The following is a 19,747-nucleotide window of genomic DNA, read 5'->3' as shown; positions in this document are numbered from 1 at the left end:
TTGTAAGTACAAAAGAATGTAAGTATTTGATTTGCTAGGTTTACTTTTTCTAAGGAAATGAAGAGCAAGACTTAATTTTTTTTTCCTTTGGTTGTGTGAATTATGTGCTTATTCCAGCTGTTTCAAAGTAAACACTTTCTGATTCAAACAGCGTTCGCTGGGGGCTTCTACCAACTTACTTTGAATTCAGTGAAATTACATTGTCATAATGATTTCTTCAATTACATGTATAGTACATCTTCAATTTAAGAAGAAAAAATGCTGTCTAGTTACAGATGAGAAAAATCTCTTCTGTGCTCTCGGCAGGTGAAAGTAACTTGAAGATATTTGAATAACATTGAGCTTTTAATACTATTGGGGAACTATATACTTACTGACTTTTTTTGTTGAGACTTTTTCTTTCATGCCTCTTTGAATATATGCATTTATCACACAAAATAATCATAGTAGCTGTAGTGACCTCGTAGCCTCTTGGAGCAGTTAGCATGTGGTATTCTGAATTTCCGCTATCTTGTTGCACTGGTTTTCTGACTGCATGCACCCGCATCTTTTCACAAATTGCTATTCAGCAATATATATAAACTACTACCTGGCAAAATAGAAGTGTTACATCATAGTCCAGCTAGGTGCCTACACTTAATGAACATGTGCCTGAATCTGTAAGATTTATACTTTTTTCAATGCTTGCAGCTTGTGATTGATTGCACTGACCCAGCCAAGCAGAGCTGTGTTATGCATAGGGTAGGAAAATAAGGAAGTAGAAGGTTGCAGAGTTGCTACCTTCTGATGTCTGAGGTAATACAAATAGGAGGATTATTGAATGTTCAGTAGATTATTTGTATTGTATTGAAGAAGTCAGTGCATGTTTGTTCATGTATGATTTGGTTTTAATTAGGAGCCGAAGCTTAAAGAACAAATTAAAAAGGTAGCTAGCATGGCTTCACTTACAGCAGTTTGTGAGATAATGGATCGGAAACCTGAAGTGTGCCTTGAATCTCTGCCTTCTGTGGATGCTCTGAAGAGATTTATTTCCTTTTCTCAATTCAATGAAGTATTAAAGAAGCCATCTTATATTGAAGAAAATAGTAGGTAAGTCTATGCTATAGCTTCAGTAATTCTCCGGAATAAATTCGATTAGTGTGGAGCAGTGATTAAGATGCTGGAATTTCCTGTTCTTTTCTTTGATAACTTTTTGCTAAGATAAAAATGAAGAATTCTGAACACAAATTATTAATTCAGTTGCTCTTTTATCTTAACATTCAGGTTTTGGAACATTAAAGCAGCTGTAATTGATGAGAGCAAATGTTATTTTGCTCAGTCCTCTAGTGCTGTGAAGCCAGAGCTAGCTTTGAACATTGCTTATTCTTATGCCAGCTTAAATATATATACACTGCACAAAGCCATAGAATGTATGCAAGCAAGTTTATATGGAAATTATTTACTTGGGGAAGGGAAGCCCAGAGCAAGCCTGAGGGCCAAAAGACAAATATTTGAGTAACAAAAAAAGGCAGCCAGCATATAGTGATGTTTCCACTGAATAGTCTCCCAGATATTTATGACTAAAGAGACTACTTGAGCCCAGAACTGATTTTTCTCTGTTTAAAAAGCTTTTATTTGTCGATTTCTCTTCCATGGACTTGTCCAGTCTCCCCTTGAACCTGTATAAAATTTTAACATCTTGAAGAAGTATAGTGAGTTTGTACAGTTAAGCTATTCCTGGTGGAGTAGGAATGTGCAGGATAAATTAATACAATATATATTAAGAATAATATTCTTCTTACAGCTCAGGCGAAGAAGCAACATCTCAAGGATGGGGGAAAATTGTTGCACGTTATATTCATGACCAGTGGATTTGCCTTCGTTTCATTTTAAATTTGTTTCCAACACTGGCTCAAGAGTATGAAGAAACTTCAGAAATGTCATTATCTACAGTTGAAAGGTCTAGAAAAATTCTACAATCTGCATTAGAAGCCCTAACTATTCTTCCTTCAGACCAAGTTTTACCTGTGTTTGACTGCATGAAGGTCCTTGTTCCCAAGGTAAAAGATAAAACAACTGCATGATATTAATAGTTTTGGGAGTGTTTTTTGTCAAATGTAACACTTTGTTCTTCTCTTTATTTTCAGCTTCTGGACTCATCGGAGTCTCTCTGCATAGAAGCATTTGATTTGGCTTGGAAAATTATATCTTCTTTGAGCAACACACAGTTAATATTTTGGTCCAATCTAAAAGCTTTTGTTCAGTTCCTTTTTGACAGTGAGGTTCTAGCTGTTGCTGCAAGTGCAAAGGGTCAAGCATATGCCAAAATAAAAGAGGTCAGTTTTAAGCATTCTTTTTTGGGAAGAGAACATAAATTTTATTTAGATCTAAAAATGTATTTTACTTTTTATTTTCCTTTCAGTTATTGTGAATTTTTCATTTTCAAAAAGGTACTAGTTTGAGAGTGATAAGACAAAAGATCTGAGAATTAGATCGAAGATAAACAAACGAATTGTTTGTTCTTGTAACACAGAAAATTAAAAATACTGTTTCTTTGATTTTTAGACTGTTCAGTATCTTCTGCATACAGTGAAATAGCTTTTTTGATATTTTATTTTTACATTATGTACTACTTCTTCTTGAATATCTTGTTCAGGATTTGCCACCTGAACTGTCACAAACTATTAATATTCTGGAAAAATTATGCCTTTTTCTAACAGTTTAGTCTTTATGAAAATACTTTCTTAAATGAAAAGTTAGAACCATTCAAAACTTCTGTAGATGCTATTGAGTAAGCCAACTTTAATTGCTTCTTCAGAGGCTTTTTTGTCTCTCAGGGTCCAGGTGTAGAAAACATAATTATAGTTACCTTAGTGTTTAATATAATACTGCATGGTGGAGTTGCCTCCATAGTTACGAAGAGAAAAAATTAGTTTTTACTCTTTTTTTGTAAGATGTAGGCAGCTTCCTGTACTCCAAAAGTTCTTGCATATGTCATGGTGTTCTTTTTTCATTTTAGATCACTAGAACTGTATTCAGTACTGGGTACTGGGATTTTGTTTCATCTTGGCTTTATACACTGAAAAGTTGTTTACTATTTCTTTTCTAAATAATCTTACTTGGGTTTTTTCTTTTTTCCCCTCTGAGCGTCATTAAATGTTTGTGCAGAACAGTCCACAATGACAGCAAGACTTTTACCAGAGTAGTAATACATTATATATTAATTACAAGTATATATGTATGCTTAGACTTATGGTCTCATGGGCTGCTTTGCACTTACTCAAAAATCATACTGGGAGGGGTTGCAGTTTTGCTTGAAAGTCACCGTAAGTAGCTCTGTCCAGGTGTCACACTCATAACTGTAAATAATAGCAAATGGCTCAGCTGTATTTTCAGCCCAGACACTTCAAAATGGTTTTTAATATAGAAAAATGGACAATTCCTAGCCATGTAAAGCTGCTGTGATATCTCCATATTAGCTTTAAGTATCTTAAAATATATTCCCATTTATTTTCTTTGTTCTTTCTGAAAATTTGCTTCAAATTAATGTTACTGTCATCTATTTTAAACAGTGGATAACACTTTGCATTTGTAGTCTTTATGTGGACCCAAGCCAGAATAAGATACATATGCAAAGATGGTAAAATACCTCTTCAGCTCTAGGAATCGGTTAGCTTTTTCTTTTAATGGATATCTGTAATGGATAATTGTATGCTCAGTGTTGTAGTAACTGATAAACTTTTTCTTTGATCTTAAAATTTGTTTAAATTCTTATAATTACTGTCTTAACTTCATTGTTAGTATTTTAAGTATTATGTAAGGTGTATTTTGCCAATGTTGAGAGTCTTGAGTCTGTGTGACAGCTGTCCCATTGTCTGCAGTGGGACATACCATGACAGCAGGCATCAAGGAGCTAATGAAGGTCTCCTATACTCAACAAAGGGCATCTGGTCAAGCCACCTTCTGCCCCCTCATAAGAAAATGAAGATAAAAGTTCCCAAGCAAGTGCCTGCTTACATATATTCTTATCCCACTCCTTGTCAGTCTCTGTTGCCACTGACCCCTTATGCAATGGCTATATAGTTTAAGCTAAAGAAAAAATGAAACCACCTGATACTGATTTGTCACAGAAGCATAATTTTAATTTTGTCTACCACAGTGTACTCTGTCTTTTTAATAATAGTTAGAGGGATGGAACAAAGGGGTATTTTTGAGCAAAAAAGGGAATATTGCTATGGTAAAATCCAGAAGGGCTTCCGCAGAGGTGCTCAGAGCACTGTGTTCTTAGGCTTCATTTCTTCTGCTGCACTTTTCCTTTTCCTTTGCGATTATTCAAATGTTTGTTGTGCTAGAACTTAAATTTCTTTTGTGTGTGCTGGACTCTTACTATGTTAATGAAACAATTGAACAACATTCCAAGATTGAGAAATGCACATCATGCTGCTTCCTTACAGATGAAACACAATAGTTCAATTTTGGAATTATTAGGAAAGTTACAATGCCTGTCTTTGTACTAAAAGAAAAGTTTGAATTCTTTGTAAAAAGACCAAATGTTTCTAGGGTGTTCGGTTTTTTTTCAGAAAGGTGTTTCTTCAGAGCACACCTCAATATTTTAATTTAAGCTCTTCATGAGCTACTTGATACTTTAATCCTTATCAATTCAGAACAACTTTCTCTATAAAAATGGAGTTACTGTCAAAGAATTGTCACATTATCAAACGTATCATTTCAGACCGGGGAAGAGAAGAAGCTTTGTCTTGTTAGAGCTGTCACACTTTCTGGAAAACCATTCTCATGGACAGCGCTAACTGATGTTGTTTAAAGAGGAATTTATAAAAACCCCACCTGTTCATTCTGAATCTCCCTGTCCTCTCCCAAATGCTTGCAATTTCTTACAAAAAATTTAGTTTGTAACTGAAGTTTACTCTTGCACTTAGCCTGATGAAGAGACTAAGAAAGGAAAATTTTGGGGCCATTTTTCTTGTTTTGTTTTATTTTTCTACTTTTGGAGAAGTTCTAGATAGCGGTTTCATATATCTTAAATGTCATCCAACAAAATGTAAATGGTACAAAGACATATTTCCACTAACTCAGATACGAACTTCAACATGAATGTAAACCTCATTAAAGAAGGGGATTAGTGATATGGCTACCCTGTGGAAGAAATTTTGTTTAATGTTTATTTTTTTTTTTCCTAAATCGATAAGGAACGATTTAAAAACACCAGGTTTGTACTCATGAAGTAAGCCCAGGTGCATTTTTTTCCAGTTATCAGGAGATTCAGGTGAAGCATCTGGTGTTGTATTTGTTTAAGCAAAGGTCAGTTCTAGCTTCTGTTAACATAAGCATGTACTGGGCCATTCACCAGCCCTTATAATCAGGGAATTGTAAATGGGTTGAAGGCAGCATTAACCTGAGCAGAGATAGGATGCAGAAGATGATCAGACTTGATAAAATAGATATCACTGCAATATTATTCTAATAATTCTAACACTTCTGAAAACTAGATTTCCAGTCTGTTATTTCTTTTTCTTTTCAGATAATTTTCAAGCTCATAGATATGTCCACTGCAAAGACTGGAGTCTTCAATGTAGTCCTTAGTCATTGTTGTCGATCTTGGATATTTTCCACTGTTGATGAGAGAAGTGCCTTGTCTAATACTTTCTTAAATGCTGGAAATTATTGTGAACTTATCACTGAGGCTTGTGTCTTTGGAACTGTATTTAGGAGAGATCAAAGGTACAAAAAAAATCTTTGTGATTATATTTGTTATAATTGTGTGCTTTGTTTTCTTTTAAACTGAGATAACTGTTGAAAACTGTTTTTGTGTGCTATTCTGCTAATTTTGTTGCTTTGTCTTATTTCATCTGTGAAGACTTATTCAGGATGTGCATGCCTTCATAGAAAATCTTGGAGAAAAATGTGCAGCAAATGTTGTTACAGAAAGGTAATGATTTTGAGGATACATCTTACAATATTTGGTGTGAATTGTGTCTTCATTATGATTGATGCTACAATAGGAAAGATGGTGGTTTTGAAGTCGGCTTCTTACCATAGAATATCTTGAGTTGGAAGGGACCCATAAGGAGTATATTCATAACCTTTTAAAATATTGGTAAAAGGAATATCATTATATTCATGATTCAAATACAAAATGTAGAAAAATACTAAGTATTTTCAGGAAGATATATCCCACTTGTTAACTCAGATGGGACTGAAATAACTACTTCCTTATTGTTTTACTTCATAAAAGTAATACTTTTTAGGATGCAGAACTGTTATGTACCTTATCGTTGTAGGGCAGAGTTGGAGCTTGGCTTTCTAACATTGGTTATGGGTCTTTTTAGCTTGCGTACTGGCAATAGGCTCAGCCTCCAGTTTTTGAAAGAGACACTGGCTACTGGATTATTGAACTTTTCTTGTAGTTTTACTCCCACCTTTACTCAGTGGAAGAAAGTCAGAGAAACAGTTCTAACATAGTGTTTTGAGAATTGTTAGTAGCAGATAAAACCTGAGCTTTTAAAAAAAAAAAAAATCTGCTGCCAAAGTTCACTATTCCTGTATTTGCTCCCAAAAGCTACTTGTTTTTTAAATGTCTGGTTGTGGCAGTCTGCAACTATGAAGGGTATAAAAGGCATGTAATCTCTGTGGCTGATGTAGAAGTTTTGAGTAGTTTCATTCTTTCAGGCCGAAGTCACACATCAGGCTTTGTTACCTGTAATGTCATTAATTCTGCTCATGGCATTAATTATTCCAGGTTTCCCTGCGTAACTAATAGAAATCAAGCATTGTTTTGGACTAGAACATTTGACCAAAACTGTAAGCATAAATTAGTTGTTCTAAGATTACAGTGTATGGGCACAGAACTTCAAAAACTTTTTATGATACAGCTGTTTCTGTAGAAAATTATTTTAAGCACTTAGATGCTATTGAAGACCTGTAGATAGAAGCAGAGGCAGGTTATCTGGAACTCACTACTTTTCTTTATCAGCAATGATGAACAGACTTCATAAAATTCTGGTTCTGGGTATTTGCATATTGTCTCACTACAGACAGCTTGATGGCTGTATGTTCAAGATGATGTTTGGTGCTTTTTTTAAAATTCAGAAATTATATTTATGTCTGAACAAGTAGAATTTGATTTTTGTTTTTTAATTAATATTTTACAGTGCAAATCGAGATGATCACTACGTTCGGGTTTGTGCTATTAAATTTCTGTGCTTGCTGGATGGATCAAATATCTTGCATAAGACATTTATGGAAGACATTTTCATCAAACTACTTGATAAAGTAAATTTCATTTCTCATGGTATAAAAATGTAATGTTAGTACAACTACTAAAATGCAAAGTATTTACAGTTGACAGAATGTATTTACAGTTGTTTGTATAGCCTGTCTGGATTTGCCTAGTTTTTTTGGTTATGAGACAGAAGTCAGTCAGTTCAGCCAAACCAACATAGTAAAAAATGTCGTTCGGGTTTATTTCTCTCTTTTTTAGTGGATTTTCTGACTTCACGGAACATAATCCAAATTGTAATAATTGTTCCATTAAGAATCTTCCTTTAGGCTGCATTTTGAAGCACTGCATTTCACTTTAACAATTGCAGACTGACTACCCTTTGAATTGAGAGTGCTATTTTCCCCTTAGAAGACCTTTATAAATAGAATTAATAGAGAAAGTTGGGGTCTGATTTTCATTTATATCGTATCTGCTTATGTATTGGTAGTAGTGTAAAGTCACTGCTAAACTACTGCAGCTGCTATTAAGACATCACTCATGCATTCTGGTACTACAGAATTCTGCTTTTGTCTGAAGAACAAGAAATGGGTGGTCCTTCACTCCTGTCAATTAACTACTGGAGAAAAATGGATAATATTTGTGTTGTCAGATGGACCAAGTGTGAAAAGTGAGCTTTAAAAGTGATTTCCTTACTTGCTTAAATATGAAGCTTAAACATGTAAAAATAAAGCGTATTTGCATTTTAATATTAAATATTAACTTGGATCACCAAATTATTTTATTTTTTAAAAAGTTAAGGAAATAGTTTTGAGTGTCATGTATTTTGAAGGCCAAAACAGCATACATAGGGAAAAGAATCTGAGCTATATGGCAACATGAATTTCAAGCTTCATTTATTTAATCTATTTTCTTTCACATAAAACATCTTGCTGCAGAATATCAATTTCTATATCAATTAGAGCTGTGGTTACAAGCTGATCTTATTGATAGCATGACTAAACCTGTTTTTTAAAAGTATAAAACTAAACACTGAAGTAGAAATGTTTTCATTTATATACTTATCTCTTCAGGATCATTAGTTCTTATATAACTAAATGACAGCTTGAGTCTTCCTGCTCCATTTTATGTAGTACTATTTTAATTGTTCGCATACAGTAGATGCTGTAAATTCTTCGACTTTCTGCTGTTTGAAGAGTCTTAATACCTAACATTTTTTGTGCTCATAAGTAAAAATACTAAGTGGAATTGTATTTTTTTTTTTCTACTTACTCATCTTCTCATGGACAAGCTTCAAAATTTAATTCTAAATAAATGAAATTAATATATTTTTTCCTAACTCTATATTTAATGCTGATACTAGCTGGGCAGTAGATACTGCTTTCTCAGTACAGTAAAGTATATTTCCATGTATTCAATTTTAAAGGAAGAATAGGTAATAAACCTTTTGATCTGCTTTTAGGATGAACTGGTATCCAGATCTAGAACACGCTATTATGCAAACTCTTTACAGCATAGAATTAAAAACCGGGTATGGCAGACACTTTTAGTTCTTCTTCCGAAGCTTAACCAGGTATTGCTCTTCACTATGTATTTTTAAATAAATAAATACCTGCTTTCAAGAATAATTTGGTGTCATGCAAACTGCATATGTTAAACTACAGCAGTGTATGAAAGGCATGTAATCTCTGTGGCTGATGTAGAAGTTTTGTGTAGTTTCATTCTTTCAGGCTGAAGTCACAGATTTGTGATACATCTCTAGAGGTCACAGAAAACTGGTTCTTGGATTTGTGAATTAGAGGAGACTAGATTGTTCCTATTAAAGCTAGCTAAGACTCTGTACTGACTATCTGATTTAAAGCTTTTCATTTAGTAAAAATGTTGCTATTTTATAAACACTCAGAAGATTGAGAAATTTGTTTCATCTAATGCTTCTTCATAATAAAATATTTGAAAAGTATAATATGGAAATTAGATGGTTCTAAAATGTTTTCATTTGAGTATTAAAAATATTTCTAGTATCAAAGCTGAGAATGTTCTTTTACTTAGAATTTTTTTCTTCACAGAAATAATATACTAAATGATTATTTGATTTTGTTTTCTCAGAATTTTTTGTGTGGAAGCCTTGACAAAGTTTTTCAGGCTGGATTTGGTAACAATCAGGCATCTGTGAAATACTTTATAGAATGGATTGTTATCTTGAGTCTACATAAATACCCCCAATTCCTTAATAAATTCTGGGATTGCTTTTGCTATGTAAGTAAGAACTTTGGCATTCACTTGAAGAGTTACTTGAACAAAGAGGGTACAGTTTGTCTTTCCATACCTTATTTTCTGTGTATTCCAGTTTTCCTTTAGAAGCAAGTAGGCTGTTGAGCCAATTTAACTTGGAAGTGAGTCTGAACTATAGCCTGAGACATTTAGAAATTTGTGATATAGAAGTATCTGAAGACAAGTGAATTCCTCCGGTTGAGAGATTTCCATTTATAATGTACTATTCTGGGCAGGGTAGAGCTGGCATAGTGGGTCAGAGTACTCTTTGCAGTTGCCAATGTAAGAGCCATCGGGAACACATGGATGCCCTAGATTCTGAGTTTGGGAAGATACCACAAAGTCACCTGTGGCTTCAACACACAGCTTTTGTCATCTGCATCTTGTTTGTCAGTGGGAACGTGACTTGTGTAACACACATTTGGTTTGCAGCTTTTAATATATGACTTCTCTCGCAGTGGAGTTCTGTAATGTGGTTCCAAAACTGGAGGCAGCGTTTGAATTATGGTACCCAAAAGTTATGAAAGGGTTGGCTGAGAAGTGACTTACTAGCATTTCATTTTTGTCTTGGATTCTTCTTTAAGTAATTACCTGTAAGAGCTGACCTGTAAAAATAGTAATTGTGTGTACTGATATCCTTGAACTTACAAGCATTGTACGTTTGGGCTGAGTAGAAAACGTACATAGTTGCCTCTCCTCAGTGTATAGGAAGACATTACTACATTACTTGCAGTGGTGCCTCTGCTGAAGCTCACCACTCATAGTAGTTAAATGTAGATGACTTCTTGTTTATCAAATAGTCTAATTGCTACTGTAGCATTTTTAAAAGCCAAACAGTAGGACAAGAATTAAAATTAAATAAAAAAATTGGAAAACTGTATACATAGATTTTTTGCCCCAAACCAGGCAGGCTTTTAATAGTGCTCTGAGACAACTTTGCTTGCTAGTGATGCATGCTGTGGTTTTGCGGACTTTTGTGGGGTTTTTTGTGGTTTTTTTTTTTTTTTCTGCACAGGGGAAAAAATTTTCTCTTGGTTTACCATTTATACTTCTTAAGTGAATAAAGATACCTTGTCTTGCCTCTCTGAACAGTTGAAAAGTGCTGTAAGGGATGTAGCCTTTTCCTATTTCAGAGTTCCTTCCAAGAGCTCAGGTAGTTGGAATTGCTGTCATCTTAGTAGATGATAATCTATTGGATCAAAGCGATCTCATGCTGATAACAAATGTACTGAATCACAGTGGGCCCATTCAAACAAACAGAACAAGCAGAAAACATGTAGATTTATGAAAAAGGAATGCAGATTGTATTTTCAGAGGCTATCCTGGAAAACATTGACTCTGAAAAGGATTTTCAGGATCATATTCAAAAATAAGCTGAACTTGAGCACCCAGTGTAATGCTGTGGCAGAATGATTGAATAGGAGCTGTATCTGTAAACAGAAGTGGTGAACAGAAGTGTGGAAACTCATTTCTTCCAGTACAGAATGTGTTGAGCTGATGCCAGGCTGTTCATGCTGCTTCTGATACCCATGTTTGTGATGACATGGAAAAGTGAGAGCACTGTAAAGAATCCCCAAGGTTTTTACTGGGTGTAGGGTTTTTCAGGGGTGGGGAGAGAATGCAGAGAATTTGGGTTGAATTTTAGCTCGTTTACACTGCTGTATACTTTGTTCTGATTGATATGTTAGTAAAAAGCAAATAACATGCTAGGAAAAGTGAAATCTTAGTATGAACTTGGTGTGTTAGCAAATTTTGCTGTGGAAACACATAGAGGTTTGTATTGATACTATTGCATCTGCAGAACATGGTGTGAAAACTTCTAGGGTATAAAAATGTTTTATAGATGCATATTTCTTGTTACATTCTCTTTTGCTTTAGGATGAAGAAAAGCTTAAAACAAGCATCTGCACCTTTTTATCAGTATTATCACACTTTGACATCGTTCTTCAAAATACCTCAGAGAAAGTAAGTTTGACTAAAAGTGTTCATTCTTTATTCACTTGCACTGTATATGGATTTCTACAATAAAACCCATTTTTGTAGTCTATTTGCAAAACTTTTTAATACACTTCCTACTAAGGTATCGAAAAGGTTATGGAAAACACTAACTCTTCCTGTCACCTCTGTAACATGCTGAATTAATGAAAATTAGCTAAATGGCATATGTTCTGGATACATAGGGCCTGATTACCTGTGAGTTTTTTCTAGAATAGCTACTCCAGTTTTAACTGAACATGTGGATGCACCTGGGTTTCTTTTCCTTGCTGCTCTTGTTTAATCTGAATGAAATTGGGCAGAGATAACCTGGAAGAAGGTGATCTTTCTGTGGAATAATAACCTTTAAATATGGAGTACTTTGGCAGTAGCTAGTCCATATTACATTTATAATTCTTTATTTGAAATTCTCAATTTTTTAAATTGAACTTTAAAATAGAGGATGGAATACAGTCAGATATTACATTAAATCAACTACTTCATATCTGTAGCAATCCAGGCATTTGCTGATATTTTTTAGTGTTTGCATACATTTGCAAGATCAGCTTTCTAAGTGCTAAAAAAGTCAGCTTTATAAGTGGTAGTAAATAGAGGTTTCTGTGTATGCAGAATAATAATTTTTAAAGCAAATTAACACATTTTCAAAACGCAAGTGGGGCTGTAGTGCCCTAGTGAAAAGGAAGAAAGGAAATCAGGACCATGTTCTGAAGCCTGTATTTGCACATATACGTACTGTTAAAGCTTTGGACTTTCTGAAAGTCTATTTTTTGAGGAAGCCACTGTTTCTTGGGCCACTCTTACTTTTCTACTTCTGAACGATATGTTAAGACTTAAATGAAAGAAACTTCTTTATCTTCATTTTTTTTTAGAAGCCAGCTTTGAAGAAAGCCCTCATAGTTGTTCTACAGTGGTGTTTCAATCATAATTTCAGCGTTCGACTTTATGCATTAGTCGCCCTTAAAAAAATTTGGGGTATGTGTAGAATGTTACATGTGGAAGAATTTGAAGCTCTGACACCAGTTATTGAATCTAGCCTTCAACAAGTGGAAAACATGCACGGCACAGGGTTAGTAACACTCTTCTGAGCCATTTGCAGCAAGTCTAATTTTCTAATAGCAGTTGATAATTTTTGTGGGGCTTTATGGGTGTTTCAGCTCTGTTCAAAAAGAAACCAAAACTTGGAAGTTGAAATCTAATTATCAGCAAAGAAAATGAAGTGATAATTCAGTGTAGTGTTACAGTCTGAAAGCGCAAGAGGAAAAAATCAAGGCATGTTTGAACAGTGCTCATAATTTAGAGGTGGGGTAAAAAAAGACAGTCAGGAGTACTTAATTTTCTTACCTGTTGGGTTTTGAGGCAGTAAAATTCATTCTTCCAAACTACCTGATGCGAGTAAATTCTCAAATATAAAAATCCAAAATGTTTTCAGTGTTAATATTTGAAAAAACTTCTGTGGGAGAAAAATGGATAGGGAAATTACTTTTACGTGATTATTAAATGAGCTTTACAGAAATGGATTTTTTGCTTATTGACTTGGAAATAAAACAAATCAGTTAAATTTTGTACTATGTGTGTTTGTTTTTTTAGCTGGTTTTAGGAGTTAATTAAAATTACTTAGAATTTCTGACTGTTGTCAGCCAACAAACTTGGGACTGCTGCTGACAGGCGCTTTTTTTTTTTTTTTTTTTTGAGAACCTTAGTATTCATTTCCCTGATCAGTGTTGCTATGAAATCATCCAAGCTGGCCTTTCAAGACATGGGATAGAACAAAGCAGCAGAGAGAGGAGTCTGCCTTTTTTTTTATTGACAGTTAAAAGTTGTCACTGAACCACAGGCTAGTATTCAGTTTCCTTCAGAGGCCTAGATACTCTTTCTTGTAAATACAATCAGGTTGCCTTATTCCAATTTGACAATTTAAAAAAAAAAAACAAAACAGTACGTTGCCTTTTTTGTGCATCTTGCATTACTTTCTGCAATTGCAGGAACGCTAGAAGGAACTGGCAGCGAATCCAAGATCACTTCTTCTTTGCAACATTTCATCCACTTGAGGATTATAATTTAGAGGTAAATCCGAGACTGTTGCTGATCATTGTATTTCTGTAGTTTTACAACTATATTTTCATCTTTCTTTGTATGTTCTAATGTAGGATGAATAATGATGAACTATTACTCATTTAAAACTCTGAAAAATTGCTTCATCTAAATTGTGATGGATTTTAGACTAAGATTGCAGCTTAATTCTCTAATTACTACTGTGTTAAAAACCTAGGTCAATTAGGAGGAGATTTGTGTAGTGAATGTGCCCATCTGTGTGGGAGTTATTCAGGTTTTATATGCATGTCTAATAACTGAAGAACATCTACTTAATCGTGTGTAGTTTGTTAGGATTTTTGAGACATCTCCTGTTCTTACAAGTAACTTGAGGTTGCTTAACTAAATTGTTGTTTGATGTGAATGGGATACAGATTTATAACTTCTAGAGCATATTTTTCAGCTATCCTTTTTGCTGTAACTTAACTAACAGCTGAATAAACACTGAGTGAAGAAAGGCAAAAATAAGGGTGCAAATAAAAAAGAGAGAGGAACTAAGCAAGAAAATACAAGATAAATGAGAGAAAGGGTACATGTGTTCTGGCACAAACAGTGCCACCTTTCAGAGAAGGAATTTTTTTCTTTAACTGATGTTCTGTGAAATATTTTTGTGAACACTTAAATATGATAGATACCACTTAGTAAAATTCAGAAGTAACAATCCTGAACAAGAGAAAAAAACCCCAACAAACTAAGGCTAATACTTGCTAAGTATTTAAATGTATTCAAGGTGCATCCTCACCTTCATCTTGAGGGTGCATTGAGATAAACAAAATGTCTGGGCTTTAAACTCTTCATCTTATTCAGCCTTTCCCTTGGGGCATGTGTTTGTTCCTCCTTGATAAATTGTGGTTAGCTGTATGGGTAGTACTGAGTTGGATTTTATCACTAGATTTTAATGCTTTTGACTATGCTCCTTTTGACGTTAAATCAATCCACATTCTTTACTGAAAGTTCGTGAGAGCGTCTGAAAGCTCTTTAGTGTTACATGTAAAACACTTTCACAAGACCTCTGTGCTGAGAAGCAGAGCATTAATTCTTTGGTATTCTAGAATTTCAGTGCAGTCCTTAAAAAAGGTCTAATCAGAGGGAGAAAGAGACTAGGCTTATGAAAGTTTGGGATAGCACTATATTAAAGTGATGAATATTGAGAGATTTATTTATCAAGTACCAAGAAAAACAAGTATTAAAATCATGGAATGCTAGATAAGACATGTGCGATAATAAATTAATCTCTGGTAATTTGATCTGTTTTGCTTTAGTGGTGCTCTGCTAATAACACTGTGTTACCCTGCAGACAATATTTTACACTCTTCCCCGCCTTTCGGAACTTGCTGAAGATGAATGGATCTCACTGTCTAAATTTGACAGATTCACCGACGTTCCTTTTCCACCAGCATTTCAGTGGTATCATTCTCGAACGGAACTTCGTGATCTGAAACCAAGTGACTGGTCTCAGCAAGACATGGGTAAAATATAGTTAATCTGTATTAAATATAATTACTTGTATGTAGTAGCTGCATACATCTGTATTCAATCTGATCTCTGTGTTTTTCAGATGAAGTAGACTTGTATCTATGTAAGCAGAGTATATACCATAAAATAAGTGGATGACTAGTGGTGTCTGCACTATTACCATTTAGATAATCTCCTTTACTGAAGCAGTAGTTTCACTACCTCTTGCATATCCATATGACTACTACTTGTTTTTATAGGTGCAAATTCAGCTGAAACAGATAGCCAGACAGAATGGACTGATGTTCAGAAAAAGATAATACCCTGGAAAAACAGTACTCCTAGTTTAGACCTGGAAATGGTACTTCAGGATCGTGCTGCTAAACTCGGTAAATCAAACAGCAGACTGATTGTGGTGGCTTCACTTATCGATAAGCCTACCAATTTAGGAGGTAAGGTGGATCACAAATTTTTAAACTTTTATTTTGAACCTTAGAGCCCACTTGGATAATAGAAATGAATTTCATCTGATGTTGCTAATTAGAAAATTATTTAAGTACTGCTCAGAGAAGTAGATCATTATCCTGAAAAAAACTGGTAACCAAAAGAAATACTACCTGCTTCACAAGAAGGGGTCTTCTCTAGTTACATTTTAAGAAAAAAAAGTACTTACACATAGCATGCATTAGTTCAATACAACTTTGCTGTAAATCATGCTTAGTTTCTTACTGTTTCTATATTCTTTGTTACAGCTGAGTTTTTCAACTGTTTAGGCACTTAAAGGAAATAATTTGCTTTTACATTTTTTCTATAACTGTTAAAACCAAATCTTGTAGACCTACTAGTTTATCATGACTGTTGGACGGGAAAGTACCTGTTCCTGATTAAGTACTCTTTCAAAAAGTTGTGCAAGCTGTGATACAATAAATCCTGCAAATACTTTATTGCATTGTGCTTGCTCTTGTCAGCAGTTTAAATAACCGCAGTGAGGCTGTTAATGAAAAATAAGCCCACAAGCTGGTGCTGTCTGCATTGAAATGCTGTAATGTGTCATTCTCAAGCCTTTCATTTAACAGGTACTGGATTTAAAGCTTAAGCACATATGTGTGTGTGTCCATCTCTGCCAAGGCTTGTACACTAACCCATTACTTTGTGTACAATTATTATATAGAAGCACATTGTCAGACATAGTGCTTTTCTAATTTTTATCTTTCTGCTAAGTTACAATTTTTGTTTTCTTTTTCTGATAAATTATATGGAACAAGGTGTGTCTAGGAATAGAAGCAGCACCTGTAAACCGATTAAAAATAGGGGACTGAAGTAACCACTTCTTTCAGATTCTTTGTCCTTTTTCACTTGCTAAAATATTCTCGCTTGGTGTTTATTTTCTACACAAAAATCACTTCTTCTGTTCTTAGGTTTGTGTCGTACAAGTGAAATATTTGGGGCATCTGCACTCGTTGTTGGCAGTCTTCATTATATACAGGATAAGCAGTTTCAGCATCTTAGTGTTTCTGCAGAGCAGTGGCTCCCCCTTGTTGAGGTGAATGGAAACATTTTAATAGCTAAAAAGTATACTGTACATCTTCAGTTCATCAGATAATTATTTCAGTCTTTTTTTTTTAATCTTGCAAAAATTAATTGTTTATTGAACAGAATCTCGCACTGTTATCTGAGATTTAATCTTGAGTATTTTGGTATAAACTTTGGGCCAACCTCATAAAGAATTTTAAAAATACTTTTTTATTGCTGTGATAAACTGATTATGTGAGCTGCCATTGTTACATCTTACTCTGCTTTATAGTGGTGCATTGGAATTTAATGTTTATTTATAAAAGACAACATTTATCTTTCTTGGTCCATTGCTTTTGGTAACTTCACGGGGATAATTTTTGAGTTTGCCTGAAGCTAACTTGTGCCAAGGTTTTAGAACCTATCTAGCTTATAAAAATGAGAGTTTCAACCTGTATGTTTAGTATTTGGTAGAATTTGTGATATTTTATAATAATCAGTTTTTCAAGATCAGCTTTAAGTCATCTGAAAAAATCAGTGCAAATTTTTCTTTTTCCCCACAGTGTTTATTTTCAGCCTATTAAGATTTTTCTTCAGAACAAGATAGCTGTAGTGTGTTTTGCCTAAAACAGAATGCTGATGGACACGTGTTGTCGTGCCTCATCTCTGTACAGCAGTGTACTGATGATGGAGCTTCTGTTGGATGAAGAAATTGGCATTTAATACAGATAAGCAGTTTAGAAAGTAGGATGAAGACAACTAAGAAATTCTTCACTGCAAGCTGTCACAAGTTGTAATGCAGGCATGTAAGGCAACTCAGCTTCAGTACTGGCTGTTGCATTGTTCTGGGAAGGAATGCCAGGTTAAATAATAGCTATGCACCTTGTCCCTATGCAAGACTGATTCTTTTACATTCAGGTGTAAGGCTTCTCACTGTCAGAAGCATAGAAAAGCCTTTGTTCATTGTATTCATGGAGTGCATTTTTGTGGCATTACTTAACCTTTTGTGCTGTTGCTAAAGAGGTTTTAAAATGTTAAGCTATGTATACGGACAGAGTCTTTGGGGATAAAAGTCATTAATCTCAAAAGCTGTGCAAGTAAATTGATTTTTACAGTAACTTCAGACGTTTACAAATGGTAAGATTTAAATATTTGTATCTTTCTCTCTACTGATGGACAGGTGAAGCCATTTCAGCTTGTTGATTATTTACAGCAGAAAAAAACAGAAGGCTACACTATTATTGGTGTGGAGCAGACAGCTAAAAGTTTTGATCTTACAGAATATTGCTTCCCAGAGAAGTCACTGTTATTGCTGGGGTAAGAACACAGACTTTTTTGTAAATCTACCTCTTGCAGTCCATCTCTTCTACTAGTCAGCGTTCAGTCATATGAAAACCAAGTCACACTGGTAAAGGTGGATTTAGAATGGGAAGTGATTATGAAAACATCAGAGCTTGGCTGTCTGTGTTAAGGAGCGGGGGGTTTGATATCTACTCCTGAATGATCCTTTTCCTCGTACTTAACCTATCCATACACTATAACCCCTCTTTTTATGGGTGAAGGTAGCAACAGCATGGATTGCAGTTTTGCAGGTGTGATAAAGACACCATCTGTTTGCTTTAGTAATATGGGGCCCTGTATGTGTAGGCTGTGGTGAGCTCATCAAGGAGGGCTGCCTGTTGTTTGCCCTGCTTAACTTGGTGAGGAGGACTGGAGCAGAACGGGAGCATACGTAGCTGGGAGATGCTTTAAATATTAAGGATGAGGCACAGGACGAAGTAGTAAGTTTTTGCAGTACAAGCAGAGGCTGGGATGACTTCAGAGAAAAACCATAACCAGTTCCTATAATCAGGCAAGCCTGATGTGACAAAGGGGAGGCTGCTTCAAGAAATGTAGAGGGAAGTGCCTACAAGTCAGAAAGCTAGTGGAACTGCAGGGCCATTGAGACCAGGAGGAAGGCCCTGCCTATCCTTTTAGGACAAAGCAGGCAGAAATACCTGCTTTTCAAACCTTTTTGTATGTACCTTGTCTTCAGAATGTAGTTCTTATAATCACTTTGTTCTCTTCTAGTTAAAAGCATAGTTTAAATTACTGATTAACCTTTGGTATCTTCTGGTGTGCTCGTTCTGAAAAGGTGAAACATTTCCAGTTCAAGGCTTCTATCAGTCTTGATGTTCCCTCATATGAAGACCTCACTGAATGTGAAGTGGGCAGTTGAGCATCCCTGCTGTGCCAGCAGCTTCATGCCCTGGTCATTCAATCTATAGCTGTTTATTTTGCTGTATATGGATAGTTTCAAAATAAAGGCAAAGATGGAGTCCTTGTTTTGGGTGTTCAGCTGTTGCTAGACCAGTGAATTAAAGTGCTCTAACAGTTTTCCTACATCAAAGCTTAGTCAGGTCTCCCATGTTTTCTTTATAATGTGTTACTACTTTTAAAAAAATTCTTGTCCTCATCAGTTATATCAAGGGCAGATGCATCATTTGTGAAATGGTGTTTGGATGCTGTTGTGACTTTTGCATCTTCATTCTGGAACACCTGTCTCTTCTCAGATACAAGTTACTGTTTCTTCTTTACTAGAAATGAACATGAAGGAATCCCAGCGAACCTGATTCACCACCTGGATGTCTGTGTGGAAATCCCTCAGCAGGGTATTATTCGATCACTCAACGTTCATGTAAGTGGAGCTCTGCTGATTTGGGAGTACACAAGGCAACAAGTGATCAAGCAAAAACAACAAAAATAACTGCCAAGAGTTTTGTGCCTTATAGTACAGTTGGGTGACTTCCTATGGTGCTACAACATGAAATTCTGAATAGATGTGATACAAACTCAGGGTGAATGAGGATTCTTAAGTTTTGCATGTTTTGTTCTCTGTAGTGTTCAGACTTTTAAATGCCTTAATACTTTACCTCCTTAAATAAAACTGTTGCATTGAAATAAATACTATTTATATTGCATGTGGTGTGTGATTTTTCTGTTAGAACATACAGCATAGTGTACCGTGAACAATCCCAACCTCAAAACATAAGATTTTTACTGCAGTTACTTCAATTGTGATGATCATGCTTAAAATTGAAGTGGTGCCTTCCTATAATAACAATCAAAACTTATTGTAGCCAAAGCATTTAATGCTGTATCTAGATATACTACATTATAAAATTTTTGCAAGGTAAATTCACTTACATTATTACATTAAATGCTGCC

At 35.0% G+C, this 19,747-nt stretch overlaps 1 protein-coding gene across 2 annotated transcripts in view; it reads left to right on the top strand.

Moving 5' to 3' along the window:
* The window catches only part of TARBP1 (tRNA guanosine 2 -O-methyltransferase TARBP1), a 39,468-nt gene extending 19,968 nt beyond the window's left edge, over positions 1 to 19,500 (top strand). For both annotated transcript variants that reach the window (XM_074863151.1, XM_074863152.1), the window contains exons 15-30: positions 896 to 1,089; positions 1,784 to 2,039; positions 2,127 to 2,315; positions 5,519 to 5,718; positions 5,855 to 5,926; positions 7,149 to 7,269; positions 8,679 to 8,789; positions 9,323 to 9,472; positions 11,366 to 11,452; positions 12,352 to 12,548; positions 13,465 to 13,546; positions 14,871 to 15,042; positions 15,289 to 15,480; positions 16,447 to 16,571; positions 17,721 to 17,857; positions 19,121 to 19,500. In XM_074863151.1, the coding sequence (XP_074719252.1) occupies positions 896 to 1,089; positions 1,784 to 2,039; positions 2,127 to 2,315; positions 5,519 to 5,718; positions 5,855 to 5,926; positions 7,149 to 7,269; positions 8,679 to 8,789; positions 9,323 to 9,472; positions 11,366 to 11,452; positions 12,352 to 12,548; positions 13,465 to 13,546; positions 14,871 to 15,042; positions 15,289 to 15,480; positions 16,447 to 16,571; positions 17,721 to 17,857; positions 19,121 to 19,286 (2,451 nt within the window). In that variant the 3' untranslated portion in view covers positions 19,287 to 19,500. The remainder of the gene's footprint in view (positions 1 to 895; positions 1,090 to 1,783; positions 2,040 to 2,126; positions 2,316 to 5,518; positions 5,719 to 5,854; positions 5,927 to 7,148; positions 7,270 to 8,678; positions 8,790 to 9,322; positions 9,473 to 11,365; positions 11,453 to 12,351; positions 12,549 to 13,464; positions 13,547 to 14,870; positions 15,043 to 15,288; positions 15,481 to 16,446; positions 16,572 to 17,720; positions 17,858 to 19,120) is intronic.
* Positions 19,501 to 19,747: the final 247 nt, after the last annotated feature.

The sequence above is a fragment of the Strix uralensis genome, chromosome 3 (assembly GCF_047716275.1).
Source record: "Strix uralensis isolate ZFMK-TIS-50842 chromosome 3, bStrUra1, whole genome shotgun sequence".
NCBI classification, from domain to species: Eukaryota; Metazoa; Chordata; class Aves; order Strigiformes; family Strigidae; genus Strix; species Strix uralensis.
This window is presented reverse-complemented; position numbering and strand designations above follow the sequence as displayed.